We start from the raw sequence: 21,914 nt of genomic DNA, 5'->3' as shown, positions 1-21,914 counted from the left end.
CTTTTGATCCCAGGACATAGCTCAAAAACATGAACTCTGTAAGCCTCCAAAAGCCAATGGAAAACAAACAAACAAACAAAAATTTAAGATAATATTTATTGAAGAAATTAATGATTTTTGAATCATTCTTGCTATTTTTCCAGTTCTCTTTATTCATCTTTTCTGAATGCTTGTATATGGCAAAGCTATGAGAACTGCTGTTGCTGTTCTTGAAGTGCTTTCTGGCTTTCAGTTGGAAAAAAAAAACCCTAAGCATATAATGAATAAAAATTATACAGTTATTCGATGAGAGGCTAATTTTCCTCTCATCCCACATGGGTCTATCAGTCTGTGCTGGTTTTGGCTGGAATAGAGTTAATTTTCTTCCTAGTAGCTAATATGGGGCTATGTTTTGGATTTGTGCTGGAAACAGTGTTGATAACACAGAGATGTTTTCGTTACTGCTCAGCGGTGCTTACACAGAGTCGAGGCCTTTTCTGCTTCTCACCCCACCCCACCAGCGAGGAGGCTGGGGGTGCACAAGAAGTTGGGAGGGGACACGGCTGGGACAGCTGACCCCAACTGACCAAAGGCATATTCCATACCATATGACGTCATGCTCAGCATATAAAGCTGGGGAAGAAGAAGGAAGGGGGGGATGTTTGGAGTGATGGCCTTTGTCTTCCCAAGTAACTGTTACGCGTGATGGAGCCCTGCTTTCCTGGAGATGGCTGAACACCTGCCTGCCCGTGGGAAGCAGTGAATGAATTCCTTTTTTTGCTTTGCTTGCGTGTGCAGCTTTTGCTTTACTTATTAAACTGTCTTTATCTCAACCCACGAGTTTTCTCACTTTTATTCTTCTGATTGTCTTCCCCATCCCACCGGGATGGAGAGAGCGAGTGGCTCTGTGGTGCTTAGTTGCTGGCTGGGGTTAAATCATGACACAGACTCTACCTTTTGAAAGGACCACTTTATGCTGCACATGAAAATATCTCTTTAGGACGGGAAGTACAATGGAGCTGGAATTTATGATTTGTATTACAATTATCTTCTGTGAGTGCCAAGTACAACTTTTTTCCTGACAATGCTGCCAATGGAGTAATAATCTATACCACAAGACTTTTCCAGAAGCATGTACATAGGAGTTCAATGAATAATCATTCCCTGAAAATAAACCAGGCAGCGGGAACAAGTGAATGAGTTGTGCGAGAAGAATGCGTGTCAGACGGACAGACGGACCCACCTCATCACAGCAGGAAATGGTGGGAAGGAGACGGGTGGACAAACAACAGGGATAAAAATTTAGATGAACCTTTTGGCCTCATCACTCCCCCTTCACCCTTTTCACCCCTCTCCACCATCAATTAGGGAATGCCAGGAAAGATGTCTCAATATATTAAAATTCCTTTGGGAAATATCTGAAGGTAAGGTACACCCCCGAAGGTGGCAGACTCTCTCCAAGAAGTGCTGCTTGCTCTTGCCAGGTAGGTCTGTGCTCTCCTCTCTGCCTCCTGGGCTCTCATCGGTCAATGCAGGGCACAGGACTGGAAAAGCCCACCAGAGCCATAGGGCCTAACCCCTTGCTACTGCAGGCACCATGTCACGAAACCCTTTCTTAAACCAGTGTATTTATTAAAAGCAGCCATGCCTCCTTTAGCCTGTGTTTTGGCAGGATAAACAAACTCAGCTCTTTCAGACTCCTCTCACAAGTCAGGTCTCTGTGGTCATCCCAGTGACCCTGCTCTGCACGTCTCCTGCTTTGTGGGCATCTCTCTACCAGACAGGTGGCAAGTGTCCCACTCATCTGGCCACCACCCACAGTGTCACAGTCTGTCCGATGGGTCTGTGGTTGCCCGGGTCTCAGCCCCAGCTCTCCTGCCCTCTTCTGCTTGTACCTGGGTGTGCTGGGGACGCGGGGCCATGCAGCATCCCCCTTGTGCACGGGGCATGCCTAACGCCCAAGGACACCCACACCTGGGGTATGTTATGATCCATATGGGAAACCCCAGAGTCACATGAAATTCTTAGAGCATGCAAGGCTTAGTTTTCGCTGGGACAGGGCAGAGAGGGTGGGGAAGGAGGTGCTGAATTACTACCAGTTGCCTCTAGTGATGGAAAACATTTGACAGAACATAAGGCCTGTCAATGGTTTAATATGGTATAATTGTATGGGGGTTACCATATTATGGTTATATATGGTATAATTCCGTTTCTTCCTGAATATACTGTGTTTCCTAATGCCGCCTGTCCTCTGGCCAGTGAAGGACTGAGAAGGTAAAAGCAAAATTAATTTTGGGAGAGACTAAAAGCAATGTGGTCAACTCCTGTGGCACTCTAAGATTCTTCTTTAAGCTCAGCTTAGCCTTAGAGCCATGTAATCAAACATATTTTTTATTTCTAAAAGAATTTCTTTAGTGTTTGTATTTCTAGAGAAAAGAACTGGAGATGTATACACTGCAGTTCTCAAAGCTAGAAATCACAAGGCAAGTAAAAGCAATAACATGGATCAAAAAATCTAAGAACCTTATTTTTAGCATAAAATAGTGATAGTATTTTTAAGCTCAGCTGCTCCTTAAAGCTTAGGGGTTTACCCACACTGAGTAAAATTTAAATCATCAGGGTTTTAATGGGAATAGGTCAAATAGATTTTTACTTTTTGATCAGTGTTTCATTCAGTCTTGTGAATTACTATCATTGCTACAGAAGGACTTTGGAAAAATATCTAAATAATCAAAATGTAATCCAAACTGCCTCCAAAGAAAAAGGGGCCCTGATTCAGGAGAGCACTTGCACTTGCTTCCCACTGCCCCAGCCCTCACTCAGCCCTGCACCTCTCCCCCCTGCAGCCAGCCGGGAGAAGGCAATGGCATTGCATGCCTGGGTTTCAGTGAAGGGTGGGCAATAATAAATCCCGCAGCCTCTAAAGCACATTAATGAATATGTTTTGGGTGTTATGCTGAAGATTAGAAGAGAAGAAACAAAGGTGGAAACAAAGTCAGGCCTCATGTTCATTTTAATGAATGACAGGAGACAGCAGAGGCTGGAGATGGTGTACCCACTGCAGTATCCCTGACAACTCTCTTATATTCACTGGCATCAGGCGGTGCCCACAGTGTCTTTTGTCTCTTGCTAGTGGTAATGGACCTAGCTGAAGAACAAGGGCCTGGGGGTGGTACTGAGGTCATGCAATTCATTTCTCTGTTAAAGAACCAGAAAACCTTCTTCGAGAGTCCATAAAACCTATTTTCATACAAGCTGAGACTTACAGAAGCAGCTCCCTGAGAAGCAGGATGGCATTTAACAGTCTCTTCCCTGTGGATTATCCAGTGTCTAATACGAACTGAATTCACCTCTTGTAGAAACTTAGTATCTTGAAACTTCTGCCTGTTTCTCCAATTCGGGTGAAATCAGCCAATGCCTTCCACAGTGCTGGGTGTGGGGGATAGACGGAGCGAGACAGCATGATCACATACGTCTTGCATTCCTCGGACAACAGCCAAGGGGGAGAGGCAGCTCAGAGAGCTGGTAGGGGTGTATAACCAGATTAGATAAGCGACTTCCTGCTGCTGAGAGAGGGAGAGACAGCGCTGCTTTCAGCACTCCTGCTCCATTACAAATAAGTGATGTCATGACTTTAAAAAAAGTATCACCTACTATCCTGCTCTGCTTCCCCCCAAAGATTGCTGAAATGGCTTGCTAAGAAAGGCTTAAGATGTAATAGAGATAGAGATGAAAGAAGAGAGAAAGCAACAAGGCAAACTCTTCCTTCAGTTTAAACCAACTACAGAGCATCCTGGAAGAATGGCAAAAAAATTAGCACAGTTAGAAAAAATAGGGCAGTTGCTTTTTCCCAATGTGGTTTTTCAAGAGTATTTAACATCTGGATATTTCCTTTCACTGCTTTCTGCCATTCAAACTTTTTTGTTATTTAGCTTTTCAGATCAAAAGTGTTTTTTTCCTGTAAAATATAAAAAAATTTCCTAAGGCAAACTGTATTTCTGGCTGAGTCAATAATATGTGGTTATCTGAAGCAGGATCAAATGGAAAACTGAAAAACTAAATGAATTTACTGAGCAGACCAAGTGGCTCAAGGGGTGCCTAAGAGTCAAACCTTGATCTGATGCAGAGTTTATTCAGAACTGAACAGCCAGGTTAGGGCTTGTGCACCACGGCACAGTCTGTGTGCCGCTCATGGGACAGTTATAGTAATGAAGATTGGTGAGCTGGGAACTCAAAGAGAAAGTTGTGGACCAGGCTGGTAAATACAGTTATTCCCTGCTTTTTTTTTTTTTTCCCCATAAGGGGACTGTGGAAGAACATTTGTTCTTCAGGTCGAGAGGGGCGGCGTTCAGCCTCAGGGGACCTGTTCCACAACAGTTTAGCCTCCTGGATTGTGCTTGAGGAAGAGGATGAAGAAGTGAGGAAGGCTCCAGATAATCAGGGTAGGAACAACGAATGAAAATTAAATACCAAGAAATACTGAGCAAGGATGGATAGGCAAAAAAAGAAGGGGACAAAAAGCCAGAGTTTGAAGAAAGAAGTGCCCCTCTCTTGGCCTCAGCGATATGCAGAGAGGCCTGAGGTCAGATTTGAGGACTGCCTGTGACAATGCAGCTTCTGTGTTTCCCTTGACAGAGATGATCCAGCTGGGGAAAGTGATCATCCCTTCTGCTTTCAAGGTCTGGTGGAGTCAAGAGCAGTTCCCTGCCCTCTACGTGAAGGCTCAGCTGCCTGATCTGAGGGGCAGGGAGGGGGCAAGGGGAAGCAGCCGAAGCCCTTGTTCATTGTTCCTCAACTCTCCTTGGGCATTGCTTCCAGTTCATTCCCTTGGGCAATGCTGCAGTCACTATGTTGAGTATTTAAAGAAGGCTGCAAGGGGCTTGGCAATGGTCCTCACCAGCAGAGTCATACCAGCCTTATGGCCTTTGCTTGGAGGAATTTGGTGCCTCATCTCAAACATGGACATTCAGCCTATGTGAAGGATTTCAAAAGACAGGCAGGGAAAGCCTCCCTGAAAGAGTCCTTGGGGAAATGTGATAAGCTACCTAGTGACGATGACGAGGGTCATTACTGGGTTTAACCCATCAGGGATCAAGAGTCCACTTCTGCCCTTCTCCACTCACCAACCATTTGAAGATAGTTCCTTTATAAGGACCTCAAGTGCAATAACATTTGAGGAGAAGGACTACGAGGGGAAAGGCAGAGGCTGGAGGCTTAGGAAATAATTAACAGGTCATCTTGAAGAGTACCAGGTCTAGCTTTGAAGCTGACCCTGCTTTGAGCAGCAGAGTGGGTTGGATCAGACGTTTGAAGGGCAAATCTGAATTATTATTTGATTCCATGCTTCTATGTGAGAAGTGTGATTTTCTTTTTTTTTTTTTTCCCTGTTCTCTTTTAGGACATTTACTGAGGCAGGCAGCAAAATAAAGACTTTGATAAGAAAGTGCAAGTGAGAATTGTTCTTGCTAATACGACCCAGTACTGACAAATGTAATACCAATAAAAAGAGGAAAATGAAATGTTCATAGTATTACAGTTGCAAAAAAATGACTTGCTAACTTTTCTGTCCCAGACACAGCCTTTGTTCAGAACGTGTGTGCTCATGTATAGTCCTAGGCAACTGGACAGAACCCCTTTGAAAAGAAAAGGAACACCTTATCAAGGGCAATGGGTCCTGAGAAAGTCTTCAAAACCACTGCATTAATAATTCTATACACACACTCACACACACGTGTGCGCGCGCACAGACACACACACATGATGCAGAATCACCAGGTTTATAAAGACAGAAAATATCAGGTTATTCAAACAACATTCACCAGCTCTCTTTATCCATCCAAGCAGTTTTATAGCCCTAATGAGTATAAAACAAGCATATGATTCCTTCAGGATCACCAGCTCATCTCTACATCTCTCAATCTTCTTATGCTTGCTTTCAAGTTAGGCACCTGCAGATGATTATTAATAATCATTTCTTCTTTGGCAACAGCATTCAAAGTCTCAGTCTTTGAATGTCCCAGTCAATACTGGGACTTCATTTTGACAGACACTACACCAGCACAGAGAGGAGGGGACAGACCCCAACATGAAGAGTTTTCAACTGAAATAAATGGCTGGTGTCAAGGCTAACAGAGAATTTGTCCAATGCTCTGCACAGCACATCAGAAAACAGGCCATGAACCTCCTTACTGTTCCTATGGACTTTCAACAGATAAAAAGATTTTGCCATATGTAGTTATTTTGCATACTTAAACCAAAGGTTTTAGGCTTAAATCAGGGTAAGTCAGAAGACTTCTATAGCTTGCATGTAGAACATAACATCACCAACATATACTGTGGCATACTGGCTTTGCACCTTTTCAGGCATATGTACGGAGCTGTGAGGTAGTCTTCCAATGGAAGAAATTATAATCCCATCACTAGAACAGAAAATTTCATTTTAAGGTGAAATAGCAACTGATTCTGCAAAGGTAGGGAGGATGAAGGGATGGCCCAATAAGATGTTTTCATTTATAGCTTCCACAGTTCTATAAAATGGACGTCTTAAAACTCCTCATGAGTTCCTTTCTTCATGAGAAGAAATATCCACAGATTATCTGTCGTTAAGACCTCAACCCTGTCCACATTTCTTAGAGCCAAATTCAGTTGTCACTGACCTGTTCCACTCGGATATCAAATTCTCCATTCACCTTCTTCCCCTGGAAATATTTGGCCCTGCAGAAGAAACGAGAGAGACAGACATGGTTAAAGAACATTTTTTGTTTTCATTACATACTGTTTTGCTTCTGCATTTCCCTTTTTGCTGAAGAATTTCTATCCGGGTCACAGCATGTTTTCCTAATTTCTATCTTCTTTCAGCTTTTTGTTCTCCAGGAGAAACCTGCCAAGCCAGATGAAAACCACATTGGAAAGTTCCTTCAAGGCTTGTGACTTTTTAATTTTCTTTTCAAACTGAAAACCAAATGCTCTCCTAATCTTTTCCAGAGCAACAACTCTAATCAATGATTCCTTGCTATATCTCATTTAATATTCAATCTTTACTCTGTAAAAGAAGGAGAGCAACATATGGCATGGCATCGGAAACTTCTTCTGATGTTGAGCAAGGATCTTTATCATCACAGCTGAAGTACTTGTGAAGCCTGTTCTCTTGCTCTCTCACTACAGAGCTGCTTTTCGATTCTGTCTTTCTGCTACTGATTTAGAGAAACAGTATCTGCATCTACAGTGTCACTAATGAAGGACCTCTTCTCCTGAACTGAGAAACTGTGTTTGCTTTGGAGTTGAACTGTGTCATGAGAAGGACATATACCTTCCACACCACCTCTGCTCCTAGCTGCCTATGCTGTGCAGACAACAAAGTATTTTCAGAAGGATCGGTTGTCCATGAGAGGGGGAGGCTGACAGTAGTGTTGGAGAAGAAAGCATAGGAAAAGGGCAGGCAGTTTTAGCTTTTTTATTCATACTTGTGTATAATGCCCCTTATTGATTAGTCAGCAGGGAAATTGTCAATATAATTTCCCCCGTGAATATTTCTCCCCAATTCTTCCCCTTGCCAAACAAGCTTGACAGAAGAAAATAGTAATTTATTTTCTCAGACTTCCCCCCTAAAACTTCAGGAAGACCATATAGGTTCCAAAAAGCTCTTCTATTTGGAAGGCATTGAAAACACAGTTAAGCCCTGCAAGAGCTGTTTCCAGAGGCAAAGTAACTCTCTGCGTTCTGTTTCCAATTGGCAAAGAGAGGACAGAATAAAGAAGTAAAGGAAAATGAGGGGAAGCCGGCTTTGCTCCCTATTTTATAGTATTAGCAAAAAAAGAAGCTGGCTCACATTTTTACTATGTGTCTATTTGCTCCAATAAAAAAAGGAGAGACAGTAGGAAGGCAATTTTCCCCATGGCTGAAACACACCAGTTTTCAGCTGAATGCTTGCCTACCCTAGAAATGTAAAATGTAAATAAAAAAGTTGTTTTGTTTTGCCATTCTGGCTCAAAACCAAGTCAAAAGTTTTCATTTTATTAGAAAAAGACATAAAAAATGTCAAAAGTTTTCCACTTCATTCTAATGAGGGTATCTGAAGGCTGTATCACGCTTCCCTTCCCAGACAGCCCATCCATCAGTATGGTGCTAATAAGACCTCTGCATAGATGTCAGTGAGGGACAGTGTAGCAGCCAGGTGTGACCAAGACCAAGTGGCTCGGACAACCCCTGTCCAGTATAAAAAGCAGAGCTCTGGCCATTTTTCCTCACTGACTTGAATTTATGAGTGTTGCATGAAAAAAACCCAACTCAACAGGCAAGCTGAGACATCATGCCTCTAACAATAAACAGCAACGCTAAATGCACTTAATAATTCCATCGTATTTCTGGAGGCATGGCTCTAGAGGGTCTGGCAACATTCCTCGCTCTTAAACATTGGGGATATTGCTGGAACCAGTGACTTCTCAAAAACTGGAATAAGCTTTAAGTGGGCCCACAGGAACTGGTCTGAAATTCGAGGCGCAGTATTCACTGGTACAAGCTTGTTTTTATTCCCAGCATGCTCATAATGTATACTCCTTACCCACATTTATGAAACACACTTCCTCCCTCCATGGCCTCTCCTCTTTGCCGACCAGCTGGTTGCAAACTCCTTGGTGCTGCTTTGCTTCAGCTTGTAATGAAGTGTGATTAACCACAGTCTTCAGCCCAGTACAGATGGAGCAAAGAGGCTTCTACTGCCGAGTCCAGGAAATTAGCTTTCACACAGTTAAAAAAATCCTCTCTCCCATCTCTACAATACTGGCTCTCTCACGGGTAGTCACACAGAGGGCACATCCAGCGTGAGGAGTCGCTGGAGTAAAGCAAGGGACCTTGACTTAGATACCGCGTGGCATCTCCTTCTTATCGCTCTTTCCACACAGGTTGTCTCATCCCATGTCTCAGATAACTTTCTTTTAACAGCACAATACATCACTTTCTTTCAAGGATAGCCCCCCAGGAGGGTTAACTTGCTCCAAGTGTCTCTGAAGACTACAGGTGCTAAGCAATTTGCAGCCAAATATTTTGGTCAGCCCATCATTTTGACACAGCCCAGGGTAAGAATGAAACACTTCTTACTGAAACATCACTGAAATGGATGGAGTGATGTTTTCAATGTGCACCTGGGGTTTTGGAGCCCCTGGGCAGTAGAGGCTATCATGCTGAAATGAAAAATGGCTTTAGCCTCACCCTGGAGCTCCTGAAATTTCAAGCAAGCTGGAATCATTGCTGATGCTGCGGAAACATCATGATGCCTCTGTTGCAAGAGGGAGAGTCTTTTGGTCACTATTGTGCAATGTATAAAATGGCTTATGGTCCCTACAGTGGATGTGGGATGGAGGAAAGGAAGACCGCACTGCTTTGGTGGGGATGCAGGAGAAAGAAAGATGGATGTTTTTGGCAGGTGAGACTGTGCAAGACATTTGTGGATGGTCTCTGCCCCAAAAGCACCTGAGCAAGGCTCTTCCAGGTTTCTGCCTAGGAAGTGACATGCTGCAGGGTTATCTAGACAGCCTGTAGTGCAGCCGGGGTGTGGCACCCAGAAGACCAGTGAAAAGCCTTGCTGGGGAGCCTCAGAAGTGTCCCCGTTCACTTCTGTGGTGTCCCACACCAACTGCCAGTGATCAGAGGAGCAGCTCATTGCCCCGGGAGAGGGGCTGTCTGGCATCCCCCAGCTTGGGACACCGGACAAGGCACTGGTCACGCAAACACAGCCCCTCTCCTGGGCAGCCTGCAGCACTGACCACCACTTGGCTGGCCATCCCTTTATTTTAAAGCATGTCAGATGTTCAACCCGCCAGAACACAGCGTTATAATTTGGCTAGGCAGGGCGCAGATGGGGTGGTGCGGTTGCTGTGATCTCAGTAAATTAGCATGTAAACATGTTTTGACTGAAGAAAACTGCAGGGCCATGCTCAAGAGCAGTTCCTGGGTGGGATTTACAGTGCTAGGCAATGCATTTAAATGTGGCTGCGCTGGCTGGGAGGGAGGAAGCACCATAATAAACAGCCAAAGATCTGCCCTGGCTTCCAGGGACAAAGCTTGCCCTGAACCCCTCTCTCTTTGCGATGAAGAAGCCGCATGCTCTGGAAAAGGACGTATTTGCTGGGTGTAAGGGCATCAGACAAACATAACTTCTGCTTTCTGCCTCAGCCCTGACATGATTACAGGGCCACAAGAAACCTGATGCCTCTTCTTATGAAGTAATTTGGAAAGAATAAAAGCTTATTTTCCAGAGCTTCCATGAAACAGTCCCAGTCTGCCTCAGAGACCATGGCTGGAGGAAGCATATATACAATTTTCTGTCAGATACGGAGTGTATCCTTAATAGCAGCAGGGAAAAATAAATGATCAATTCACCTCCAATTACCTACATAAGAGAGAGTTCACAGAAAGTCCATGTATAACATTAGTGCCCTTAGGTGTTTGCAAAGCATCTGGCTGAGCAAGGGATGCCAGCACTGATCCAAGACTGCAAACACACCTGTAAGACACTTGAACACCAGACTTTGTCCCTCTGGTGTCACTGACAGCTGGGACAGCTTGTACCGCACCTATGCAATGGCTGCCCGAATCGGCATGCTCCCCTGCACCTTCGTACTAACGCCCATAGTCTGCAAACACAAGGATCCAGTCCTCATGGGGCACCAAGTCCCCTGTCAAAGCCTCGCGTGTCACCAGGCCCAGGGGAGGTAGAGCTGGGCCAGTGGGCTACAGGTACGGGAGCTGGGGCCAGCCTGCACCGCTGTGCTGCTCCTGCACCGCTGTGCTGCTCCTGCGTCACGCGGAAACATGGCACAAGAGAAGCAACTCCCACACGTGGAGTAGGGGCTTCCAGAATCAGCAGCAAAGGGCCAAAACTCACAAGCTACTTCTGTTAGGAGAGCACAGATCATCTTGCAATTTCTCTCTGTATGATAAATAGCCAGTTAGTTACATCTGCCTTGTTCTCTTTCCGCTTTAAAACAAAAGTAGGTGCAATTAGTGCTCAGCCCATCAGCCGATACACATGCTCAGCACAGGAATACAGGAGAAGCTATTTGTGCAGAGCTTGTACTGTCTCTCCTGGAGTTATTTCTTCTCTCTTCCCTCTGCTTTTTTTTCTCTCGGTGCAAAGCAGCATATCCAAGCTGCTTCAGAGGACTGCTTCAGTGTTTTCCTCTGGATCTGTGGGAAACAGAGCCATCAGGGATGCAGCAGGGATCTGCACAACTTCTGCCAGGCTGGAAAATGCTCTGCACAGGTGAGGAATAGGAAAAGGTGCCCAGGTATCAAACAATAGCTAGAGAAAGTGCCCAAGGAGCTCTTCCCGAGGTACAGTGCCACTGGACAGCAGCCCATGTAAGAAAAGGTGCAGAACACCAGCTTCAGCGTTGGGAAGGGAGTAGCCAGGAGCGACAAGAGATCTGAAGTGATTGTGATGGACTGGAGGAGTGCTGTGATTCAAAGCTTAAAGCTGTTCCTCCAGGTCCATTAGCTGTGTGAAGCAGAGGTTATGACACATTATGCAGCTTTGGGCACAGGCTGGTATTTTGTATTAAATTCATGGGACTTCTTCAGGGTATCCTGTAAAATGGCTCCTGTATGAAGCTATTTTCTAGGATAGGAAGAGATCAAAGAAATATAGCTCAAATCTTCCTGTGAGACACCTCAGTGGAGTTGACATAGCAAATGTCGTTGCAATTGCTGATAGTATGTCTTGGAGTAACTGGGAAGCCATCCTTCAGACGAACAAATAAGCTTGAGCCCAAATCCCCTGTGATGTGAATGAACCCAGGCACTTTTTCGGGCATCACTGTTCGACAGAGACCTTGAGCTACAAACCGAGGAGCAGGCTTGTACCTTCACCTCAGAAACGGCCTCAGTATCACCGAGAGAATGCCAAACAGGGGCACCGGGATTTTGTAATAGCAAATTCCTCCAAATCCTCTGACTGAGCTTGTGCCTCTGGAGCAAGACACAACAAGCAAAGATAGCCAAGCCACACTTTGGATGGAGACCACTCCTCATCCGGAGCGGGAAGCAGCCTCTCCCATCCTGCGGAGGGGCCAGAGCAAAACATGCTGAGGAGAGGGGAAATGTGCAGGACTCTTGGGGAGAGGTGGGCAAGGGAGTGGGTGGAAGAAAGAGGGACACAAATGGTGAAGAGGAGACATGGATAAATAAACCAAAAGGGATCCACGGGTAAATTATGGAATTATCTGAATGATTTCCCTGGAATCACATTACACATATTTCTCTCAAGCCCCTTGGGAAAATAAGGCATGTAATTTCTTTCTGGATCAGCCTGGAAAAGGCGAGGCTGAAGCCCCTGGTTTGGGTGTGGGGGGACCTCAGGGAGGGGGGGGGGGGGGGTTAGCCACTGTATGAAATCCCCGTGTCAAAGGGCCTGGGGGCCCAAGTGATGCACAAGGCACTCACTGTATGTCTGCATTGTCTCCTTCATAAAAGGGGCTGAGACTGGGAAAAAGGAGGCAGTTTCCAGGATACTGGCCAGCAGCCACTGGAATGCCCCGACCCCCCCAGCCCCTACACGCTATAAAGGCAGTGGGGAGGGGAGGGGGGAGGAGAGATGCATTTGTGCCCTTTTTCTTCAGGGGTGAAAACAAGAAAGGTTTTCCTTTCAGGGGCCATCCCTCAACCCCTTCACCACTTCTCCCCAGTTTAGCAATTCCCAGCTGCAAATAGTAAGGACTTTTGAGATGGTCAAGTCTTGACTGCCCAGGGCATAGGGAAGAGAAAAATCACTCCACGAACACCAAGGTCTGCAACCTACTGGAGCTTTTGTCCACATCTGCTTTGGTCCAGAGACCTTTATGCACTGTTCAGCTGTGGGATGGACTGGTTGGTAGTTAATATTTATTCTGTAAGAGTACCTTGGGCCAGGGGTGGGGAGTGTCAGGATGCTAAAGATGGTGAATAAGCACGATGGATGTGTGCTTCGGCACCTCAGAAAACAAGGTCTGAATTACAGGTTAAATGGACCAGAGGCAAGCGCAGAAAGAAGGAAAGGGTACCTGCACTGGACAGGCAGACAGGGAGGGACCAAGACGTAAATCTAAGTTTTGGTTTGGGTCAAAAGGTAACCCTAAATACACTGATACTTTGCCAGGAGCTCCACAAAAGTTTCAGCTCCAGCCCCAGGGTGCAGTATTGCTGTGCTCGCCCCCTTGCCTCCCCGGGGCGAGATCATCTTGCTCTTGGTGCTGTCACCACCTGGCTTGCTGGAGCCACGGAATGGAGAGCCAGCTCTGCTGCGCCGCAGGTAGGTCCTCGGTGTCCAAGGTCGGGCCATGGGAACAGACCGCCTTTGTTGCCTTCTGGGAAGAACCACAAGACCCAGCCCGCTCTGGTTACTGTAAAACAACCCCCAAGGCATTATTAGTTATGCCTATTATTAGTTAGATCACACCAAGGAAAGAAATGCCTCTCCTGAAGAGATTTGTATCGGGCTGTGATGGTGGTATGGTTTTGGTTCTTTTTGGATAAAGAAAGTCCTCGTGGTGACATCCTTGATGAGGTCCGAGGTCCCACCCTCCAGGGCTGGAAGGATTTTCTTGGCTTGAATGCACACAGAAAGGGAAGCTTTGGGGCAGGAAAGGAGAAAGGTTTTTTAAATCTTCTTTTGTGAGTCCTCTCATTCTCTCAGGGAACCGAAGGCCTGTTTTTGGGGCAGACCTGTGTTGGCAAGTCACCAGCACTTTAATGATCACACACACAACCATTCAGGCTGCTCTTTCTATTTGAGAAACTGCAGAGTTCCACACAATACCGGCCTCCCAGCATCTTCCTGTGCCACCTCCCGCTCGTGAAACGGGGGTAATCAAAGCCATCGCCCCCACAAGAGAAGCAGCACTAGTTAGTGCAGCGGTATTGCTTTTGGGCACGGCTTTTTGTGCTTCTCCGAGCTGTCAGGATAGGAAGGACACTTTGCTGTAGGTCTGATCCCCTACGCAGGCTACATCGCGGTCACATTCCTCCTGGCCACAAAGAGCTGGGGGTGGCAGTGGAGGCGGGGGGCTACTTTAAGTACAACATGAGGCAGCAATTTTATTTTGCATATTATCAAAATAGTACATTGCTGGAATATTTCTACATTGCTAAATCTAGATGGTATGGCCTGGAGCTGTTTGTGAGGGGTATCATTTTGTGGAGGATTGTGCAATATTTTATTCCAGCCCACTTCTGCCCTCCCTGAACCTGAGGAGCAGGGGAACCAGACTAACTTGAACCAACACTGAGGCAGGGCTGCTGGCTTTCAAGCAGAAGAAATCTGGCTCACAAACCTTGAGGAATACATCTGAGGGATTTTTTTTTTTTTTTAATAGGTACGGGACTAGGCAGGACATTCTGAGGTTAAATTCTATGCATTTATAGGAACTCTGGTAAAGCAATTAAGGTCCCAGATTTGACTTGCATTAGCATATTTATAACTTGGTGGGGAATGTTTTCCATATTCCTTGTGTCTATTTTTGTAATGATACTAATCCTTCACATTTCTGTATCACCTTTCATTCAGGAGGACTAGATCCCAAGTTGCTTTACATATGCAGGACAAAAATACAGGCAGACATGACGGTGATATACTTAAAACAGATTGGAAAGCGATGTGATAAATGCAATTTATTGAGTATCTTTGACAGCCTTACCTCCTTTTCACCCCTGTGCCTGTATGCTAGGGAACACGGCGCGTGTACACACACACACGTTTAACACAAACTTGCCTGCTCTTTCCCTAAAATTCCTTTTTGCCCTCAAGTCACACTTGGCATGAGTTATAGGAACAAAAATATTCAGTTCTGGGTAGACATGGCTGAATGATGAAAATGTAAGTTTTTTAGTCATATTTGTGAAAACATAAATTTTACTTGTAAGTTTTTTCAAATTATAGCCGCATAGTTGCACAGAACTTGTGAAATCCTAAAAGATCACCCCTGTATAATAAAAGCTAATTCATAATCATTTATTGTCAGTTACCACCATGTTAGGTAATTTGGGGCTTCTTAGTAGGAAATATAGACAAAACTTTGCAATTTAACCTGCAAATTCCTGAGGTCAAGCTTGAAGTATCAATAGTGAATAATACTAATAAAGATAAATGATAATGAAGTCCAAAGCCAAAAGCTGGTCCAAAACTTCCCGTTATATTTAATTGAGTTAGGTACAGAAATATTCCTCTGAATGGGAGCCTTAGTATATCATCTTCAGCCTACTGAAAGCATGAAATGACTGATGACACTCATTGAATATTTTGGAAAAGGAATTCCTGGGAAAAAAAATAGGATTCAGGAAGTCCTATGTTACTAAAATTCAGTATTAGACTGTTATTATTCGACCAATTATATTTTTGGACAAATGACATATTTAAGGCTCAATATTTTCATGTACTATCAGAAGTAAAAATAGTTTTATTTTAATAAAAAAGGGTTGATAATTTCCTCTGAACAGTACAAATCAGTAATCCTGTCAGGTCAGTCCATAATTAGACCTGAATAATGACATTATTGTTATACAAAGAACCATTTCAGATGTATTAAGAGGATTTCATTCAGTATTAATCACAGTTTTTCTCTTCCTTCAGTTTTAAATTTTTGGAGACAGTATGTTCAGGCAGATTTGGCTGTAAAGTAAATGGGAAAACAACAATGCAATTTTGTGTCTCCTGAAATATCTTCTGTGGCTTTTTTTTCTGTGAATCATGGAACAATCCTCGCATGTAGAACTGCCGCACATAGGGCACATGTATTTTGTGCAAGACAGCATGTAACACTTGAAACGGCCTGAAATTTGGGCAAAACACACCAATGGCTTTGAAAAGTGACATGAGATATTTCACAAATACAACCAAGATATCTAAGAAATGCAACAAGAACAACTTTGTTATGCTGTCTGGTCAAAAAAGCAATGTTTTTAGCATATGCTGTTAATAAGAGCCTTAACGGTACTTGACCACTTCCCAAATAAGCTGTTTAAACACGAAGCATTAGGCTAGAAAGCTGAGCGCTTTTGCAGAGGATGGGGGTTAACAATTCACAGTACTAAATCCTGTTTGATCTGCTGAGAAATTCAATCCAGCAAGAGCATGATTTCACTTAGTAGCGCGTCGGGTGAGGAAGTTGCCAGAGGTGGGATGTTTTCCTCCTGGCTGAGGTCAGGCTGCCGGAGTTGGCCCATCTGCCATTACATGGAGTCCTGCCATCCCCCCTTCCTCATGGTCCCGCTCCCTTTTGCTGCGTGTTTGCACGTGCGCGCGTGTGCGTGTAGTCATGTCTGAGCTCCTTTTTTCTGGCAGCTGCTGTAGGTGAGTTGTGGATGCATTTTTGGAAGTCTCCCCGGGCACAGATACTCATAGTCCACAAGAAGGTGCCTCATTCTCCAGGTGGAGGCTACCTGGCTGAGATATGTACCATTAATGACTGAAGAGAAGCAGAGTTTTTCCCTAGCATGCCGATGCACGGATACATTCACTGCTGTGGGTGCCTCTGAGGGCTGTCTGTCAAAGCCAAGAGCACGAGGGAGTCGTACAGATAGTGTTTTCCTCTCGTGCACATCCTGCATGTGGCAGATTCACTGTGTGCTTCCTTGCAATCTGCTAGAGCAGACTCTTGGAGAAGGATGGAAAATTTGTCAAAATGTTGCCATTTTAACAGAAAGCTGGGTGAGTTCCCTTGCTTTTAATAGAACGTACCTTTCTTTTACTGCTGCTAATGCAGAAAGCAGCTGATCATATTCTGTGAGGCTCACATTATTTTTATAGTACTTTGTCTTTGGAATAAACCAGAGCATATTGCATGTCAAGAGTGGTAAGGATTTTATGGAAGAAGACAGGCCATGGATTCCCATGGACGGTCTTTGCCTCCTCCAGACCTCTGAGAGAAGTTGAGTGCTATACTGTACCATCAGAGACATAGTAGCTCCTTAAAAATAGAAAGGATTGACATTTGTCACTTTCAAGTGCATTCAACATGCACTCGCCTATTTGGGTTGTTAGAGCATTTCGTCATGCACTTCTGCAACACCTCATCCTAATCCACAATTGCAGCTCTTCGCCTCTGCTGTAGTACAAACAGTGATAACAAATTAATGTCTGGCTTGGCAATATTGCTACAGTCTCCAATTATGAGAAAGTGTTTTCATTTAGAGAAAAGAAGAGAAATCAAATGGCAGATTCCACTGTCTCTCACCCTTCCTGTCTGTGAACAAGCTACTCCTTGTTGTAAAACCCATGTAAGTTGCTGCGGGGGAGGAGGCATTGTGGAAGCCCCCACCCTTAAAATAAAGGTAGCGCTTCAGTAGTTATTTCTTGGGGATCTTTACTAGTAGAGTTAACTATTTCAAAAGGAGAAGGAAAGAGTTTCTTGAAAACCAAATACAAAGGTTTCACAAGTAGCAAGAACCAGAGCAGGCAGAGGTGAAATGCATTGCAAACGTGATGCTTCTTCCAAACCCAAAATCACCAGCACAGAAGCAACAATCGGTTGTTGTTCACCATCCAAAGTCTGAGACTGTTTCCGTACGTGATGCAGAGTAGACAGCCAGAATCCCTGGATAACCAGCTTCTTCAGCTGTGCTCTCACAAGGCACACACTGCTGCCTTGGGCTGGTCAGCTTGAGCCTGGCTGAGACCAGGAAGATGACTGGCATTGTTCAGAAGTACTTTACCAAGAATAAACATCCACGGAGCCATGGAGCCACTGCTCTCCAGTGCTGCTTTCACCAGGCTCACTGAGTTTCCTGGAGGCATGAAAATCACCTGCCAAGTAGCACTCCTGGCCTACTGGAGTAGTGCTGGTATGCTCTCTCAGAAAGGACCACATGCTTTTAGGCTGGGGAAGTTTCTAGGCATGTGTTTCTGTCCATGCTACAAAGAGGCATGGAAATCTGTAGCAGGCAAAGGTTAGTAATGTTGGTTTTGGTTTTCATGTCATACAGATGTCAGGATACGGTCATGAATGCATACACTAATTTTGTTCAGTGCCCTCACAGCCTTAGAGAGAGTGAAGGCAGGGAGCCTCTGCAAGCAGCGTTATTTGGTATCTGCAAGCCTGTGGATACAGGCAGAGAGCTGGGAAGAATGAGAGGGGTCCCCCATCGTGTGTAGAAACTGCTACGTTATAGACAGCAAAGGGATAGCCAAGACAGCAGGATGCGCAGAGTGCTTACACATGAGTGGGGGAGTGAAGACAGCATGGGCAGCCATACCTCCTCTTTATATCTCCCAGCTGTTGCTCCTTGGGCAAGCTCAGCTCACAGACCACGAAGTCTGCATGACAGAACAGCAGCTGGGAGATATAAAGGCAGAGATTTGAATGCAGTGTGTATTTTAAAACATGAAAAAACTGCAACAGAGTCCAACCCCTCCTTGTACTTTCCCCTGCCTAGACTATCTTCAGCACCATTAATGTCAAGGAAAAACTAGATTGGCCTTTGAGCTAGGGCTTTCCTCTCTGATTACAGTGTTTGGACTAAGCAGTGCCGGCTGAGCCCCAGATGCTAGAGCTGTGCATTAGAGGCACTCCCATCCCCATCTGGAGAATGCTATGTTAAGGGACTGCCATCTGGCAGCATCTTCAAGGAACTGCAAAAACGCTAAGCAGAGATGGAGGTTGGTGAGCATCAAGCTTCTGGGAGACTTGCAGGTGCACCCAGGAAGGAGAGATCAGGATTGAGCCAGGTTGGTGTTGCCGACTGAACTATCTGGCATTAAGAGGCTGCTACTGTGATAAAAGACATTAGGCTGGTGAAACATTTGATACAACGACCACATTATCAGGGACTTTCCCACTCAATTAAAAAGTTGTTTTTCCTTGGAGAAAAATCCCACTGTTTTCCCTCTCTTACTTCAAGTTGGCTGAAGAAGCCTGACCTAGTTGTACTCAGTCATTGCCCCTTTTTAGCTAAGAGCTAAGCTCTTGCTTTGTGAAGATACACCTGAGGAGGCAGGTCCCACCTTGTCCCCACTCTCCTGGGAAAGCAGAAAAGACCAAAGGTGACAACTTTACTGAAGACTGGCATGGGATGAAAAGAACAATAAAATAATCTCCCTTGGCCAAGACCTGGTAACCCAACTTCTTTCATTTTGAAGTCTTCAATACAGTCCCCTTGCCTGTGCTACCCTTTCCTTTTTTTCTGTGTTGTGACAAGCTGACAGATGAAACAATGAGCATCTCCCTAACACATGCTCAGGATTTTCCCCAGAAAAGGTCTCTCAGCCGGCTTGCCTAAAGCTTTCTAAACCAGCCAACTTTGAAAGGAAGCACACTGCAAGCGGTAAGTCATTTCTCTGACCAGAAGACTTCCGTTGTCCTACCGTTTGGAAAGTGTTCTCTGCTGCCCAATATCACAGGAAACAAACTTCCAAACTTCTGTTTGTAACCAGAGACCCGCACAAACAGGACAAATCTGAGGCTTAGCTGAGCCTGAGAGCCTTTTGCCAATAGCCACTATGCTTAGCACGTGAAGGGCTCTTGAACAGCTAATGAAGTCCAGTCATTACTATTGGTAGTAGTAGGCCTGGGTTATCTTTTATTAATTTATGTACAAATTTGCACACAGGGAAAAGCTCAAGAGAGAGAAAGCTGGAGAGAGGAGTCCCTTTTCCCTTCTGGAGCCAGCACAAACAGTAGGCTAAGGTCCTGAACCACGTCACTAACACACCTTCAGCTGTACCTCTTAGGACCATTGCTAGATGTGACAGCACAGCTAAGCCTGTGGAGCCAAGAAGGTCCTATGTGTGCTCATATATTGAGGCTATCAAGAAGTTTGCCAATGAGTGCCAAACAAACATTTTTTCAAGCAAGATCTGAGAAAAGCCTACTCTGCCATTTACGCAAGTTGCTGGACAGATACCAACCTGGGGCCAGAGGTGGTGACCTAGATGTGACAGCATCTGTGTACCCCCCTGCAGATGCCCCGTGCCTCCAAGATCCCTCTCATCCCCCAAACTTTGTGGAGCTGAATTCAGCAGGGAGGACCATGATGACTTACCAGTCTGTGTGCACATCATCGATCACCAGGAGGATCTTGGGTTTCTGGGCCACAGGTGGTGTGGGGCTGGCCGAGTGGTCGATTAGTCCTGCGGCCGCTTGTGTGGTTTGCTTCATGGCACTGGAGATGGAGCTGAAGATGCTGGTGCCAGCAGAAGAAGAGTGAGAGGGCTGTGGTGGCTGTGGATGCTTTCTCTCCATGGCAGGAGAAACCGGGGAGCTCGTGGAGTTGTCGGGGCGCTGCAAGTCCATCATGTAGCCATTGGGCAAATTCGCCACGAAACTACTGTCTGAGAGACGCCTCCGGAGGAAATTCATTGTTGAAGCGTTGGGTGGAAACCTTCTCAGCAAGAGCAAGGCTGAACAATGGAGTCACCAGTCCTGGGGAACGTTTCTGTGTGCGGGTAGGGTACCTCCTTGCAGCCCAGGCAGGCAGGCTTTCCCCCTTGAAATCCTGCTAGGGAGATATGCCTTTATTTTTCAGCTATATTTTCTCTCTCTCCTGTGGGAAGAGAATCAAAGACATACGTGAGATACATACTGTGAGTCTGAGATAAGAAAAACTCTTTTGGCCATTTAAATGGGTACCTTAATCAACAATGAAAGGAAAAAGGACTACTGGTTTCTAGGCAGTATGCCACACTGGTACAGCCAAACAGATAGGACAAAGTACGTTTCATGGCGCTCCCTAATCCCAAAACATTTTCAAGTTGGGGCAGACCAGCTTATGCTAGCTTAGGGGCTAACAATTCTATAACTGTTCACTGTGGGGAAAGAAAAATTATTCTGACCGTAAATGTTAATTTTCAAAAGAGAGACAGCTTATTTCTGGTATTATGTGTGTTAGAAATAACACGTGCTTGTTACAGAATAACCAGCAAATGATCCAACAGGATAAAAAGTTGTATCACCTTTGGCAGGCTTGTAAGCAAGGCTCTGCATTTAACAAACCTCCTAAATTGAAATAGCATGTAGAAAATACATAGTGGAAAAGTCCCCATACACATCTTGATCAAGTTCAGTGGCAGCTTCAAACTACTCATTTCTGTCCCTGCTGCTCTCAGCACTCAAAATTAGAATTTGAGCCAGGTGCATACTGGTGTTTGCTGGATATAGCAGACTACCTGATTTTACAAGTTCACTTGTAGGATTTTTGCAGGTACTCAAAACTGGAAGTCTGGCTGCCTAATCCTTGCAAACTTTTTTTTTTTTGCTGTTGTTGGTTTTTTTGTTTTGTTTTGTCTTAAGAAGAAAGGTCTCTTACTCTGCTCATCTTTTCCAGTGAGAAAATGAACACTGTGAAATATAACTATTTGGCTCTTTTCCCTTGACCATAGTATGATGACTTTGTTTTTACCCAGAACAATAAGTTTTTCAGCAGTTAAATAATCTCACAGAGTTAGTAGTTACTTTTTAAAAAAATTTTGCACCTGTAGGCACAGCCCAGAAATAAGACTTCCACAGTAATTCCCGAAGACCTTTTATCTGCTGAGACAGTCTTTGAGCCTTGACCAGAGGATGGTTGGTGAGACTGGGGGGGGGGGGGGGGGGAAGAAACATATTGCTGGTAGAACATAAATGTTTTTCAAGACAGACATATCTGCAGCAGCAAAAGTGAGAGTTATCCCATACATCAAGTGAGACAAGTCACATGAATTCCTGGTATCATCATTAAATCATGCCCCGACCCCCTTCAAGTCTTTTTGAACAAGCCCCCTATAAACACTGGGGCTCCTTGCCCTGACCTGCCTGGTTTGGCCTCCCTCACTGCTCACGCTCTTGTCCCAGTCTCTGATTGCCTCCTGATGGCAGGAAATTGTCTTTGCCTAGTTGGTCCAAGAGAGCTCGGCGTCTGCATATCTTCCTCCTGGAGCTGTGGCTGAGAGCGTATGGAGCAACCAAACAGCTTTCTTAAAATAAGGTGCCATTTAT

General features: G+C 45.0%; 1 protein-coding gene across 2 annotated transcripts in view; it reads right to left on the bottom strand.

Annotated features, from left to right (window-relative positions):
* Positions 1-20,461, bottom strand: part of SYN3 (synapsin III) — a 183,101-nt gene extending 162,640 nt beyond the window's left edge. For both annotated transcript variants that reach the window (XM_075501708.1, XM_075501700.1), the window contains exons 1-2: positions 19,984-20,461; positions 6,636-6,693 (exon numbers count right to left, since the gene is read on the bottom strand). In XM_075501708.1, coding sequence (XP_075357823.1) covers positions 6,636-6,693; positions 19,984-20,300 — 375 coding nt within the window. In that variant the 5' untranslated portion in view covers positions 20,301-20,461. The remainder of the gene's footprint in view (positions 1-6,635; positions 6,694-19,983) is intronic.
* Between the last annotated feature and the right edge of the window lie 1,453 nt (positions 20,462-21,914).

This window comes from Mycteria americana, chromosome 1 (genome assembly GCF_035582795.1).
Source record: "Mycteria americana isolate JAX WOST 10 ecotype Jacksonville Zoo and Gardens chromosome 1, USCA_MyAme_1.0, whole genome shotgun sequence".
Lineage (NCBI taxonomy): Eukaryota > Metazoa > Chordata > Aves > Ciconiiformes > Ciconiidae > Mycteria > Mycteria americana.
Note: the sequence above shows the minus strand (reverse complement) of the source record. Positions and strands in the feature narration are given on the sequence as shown.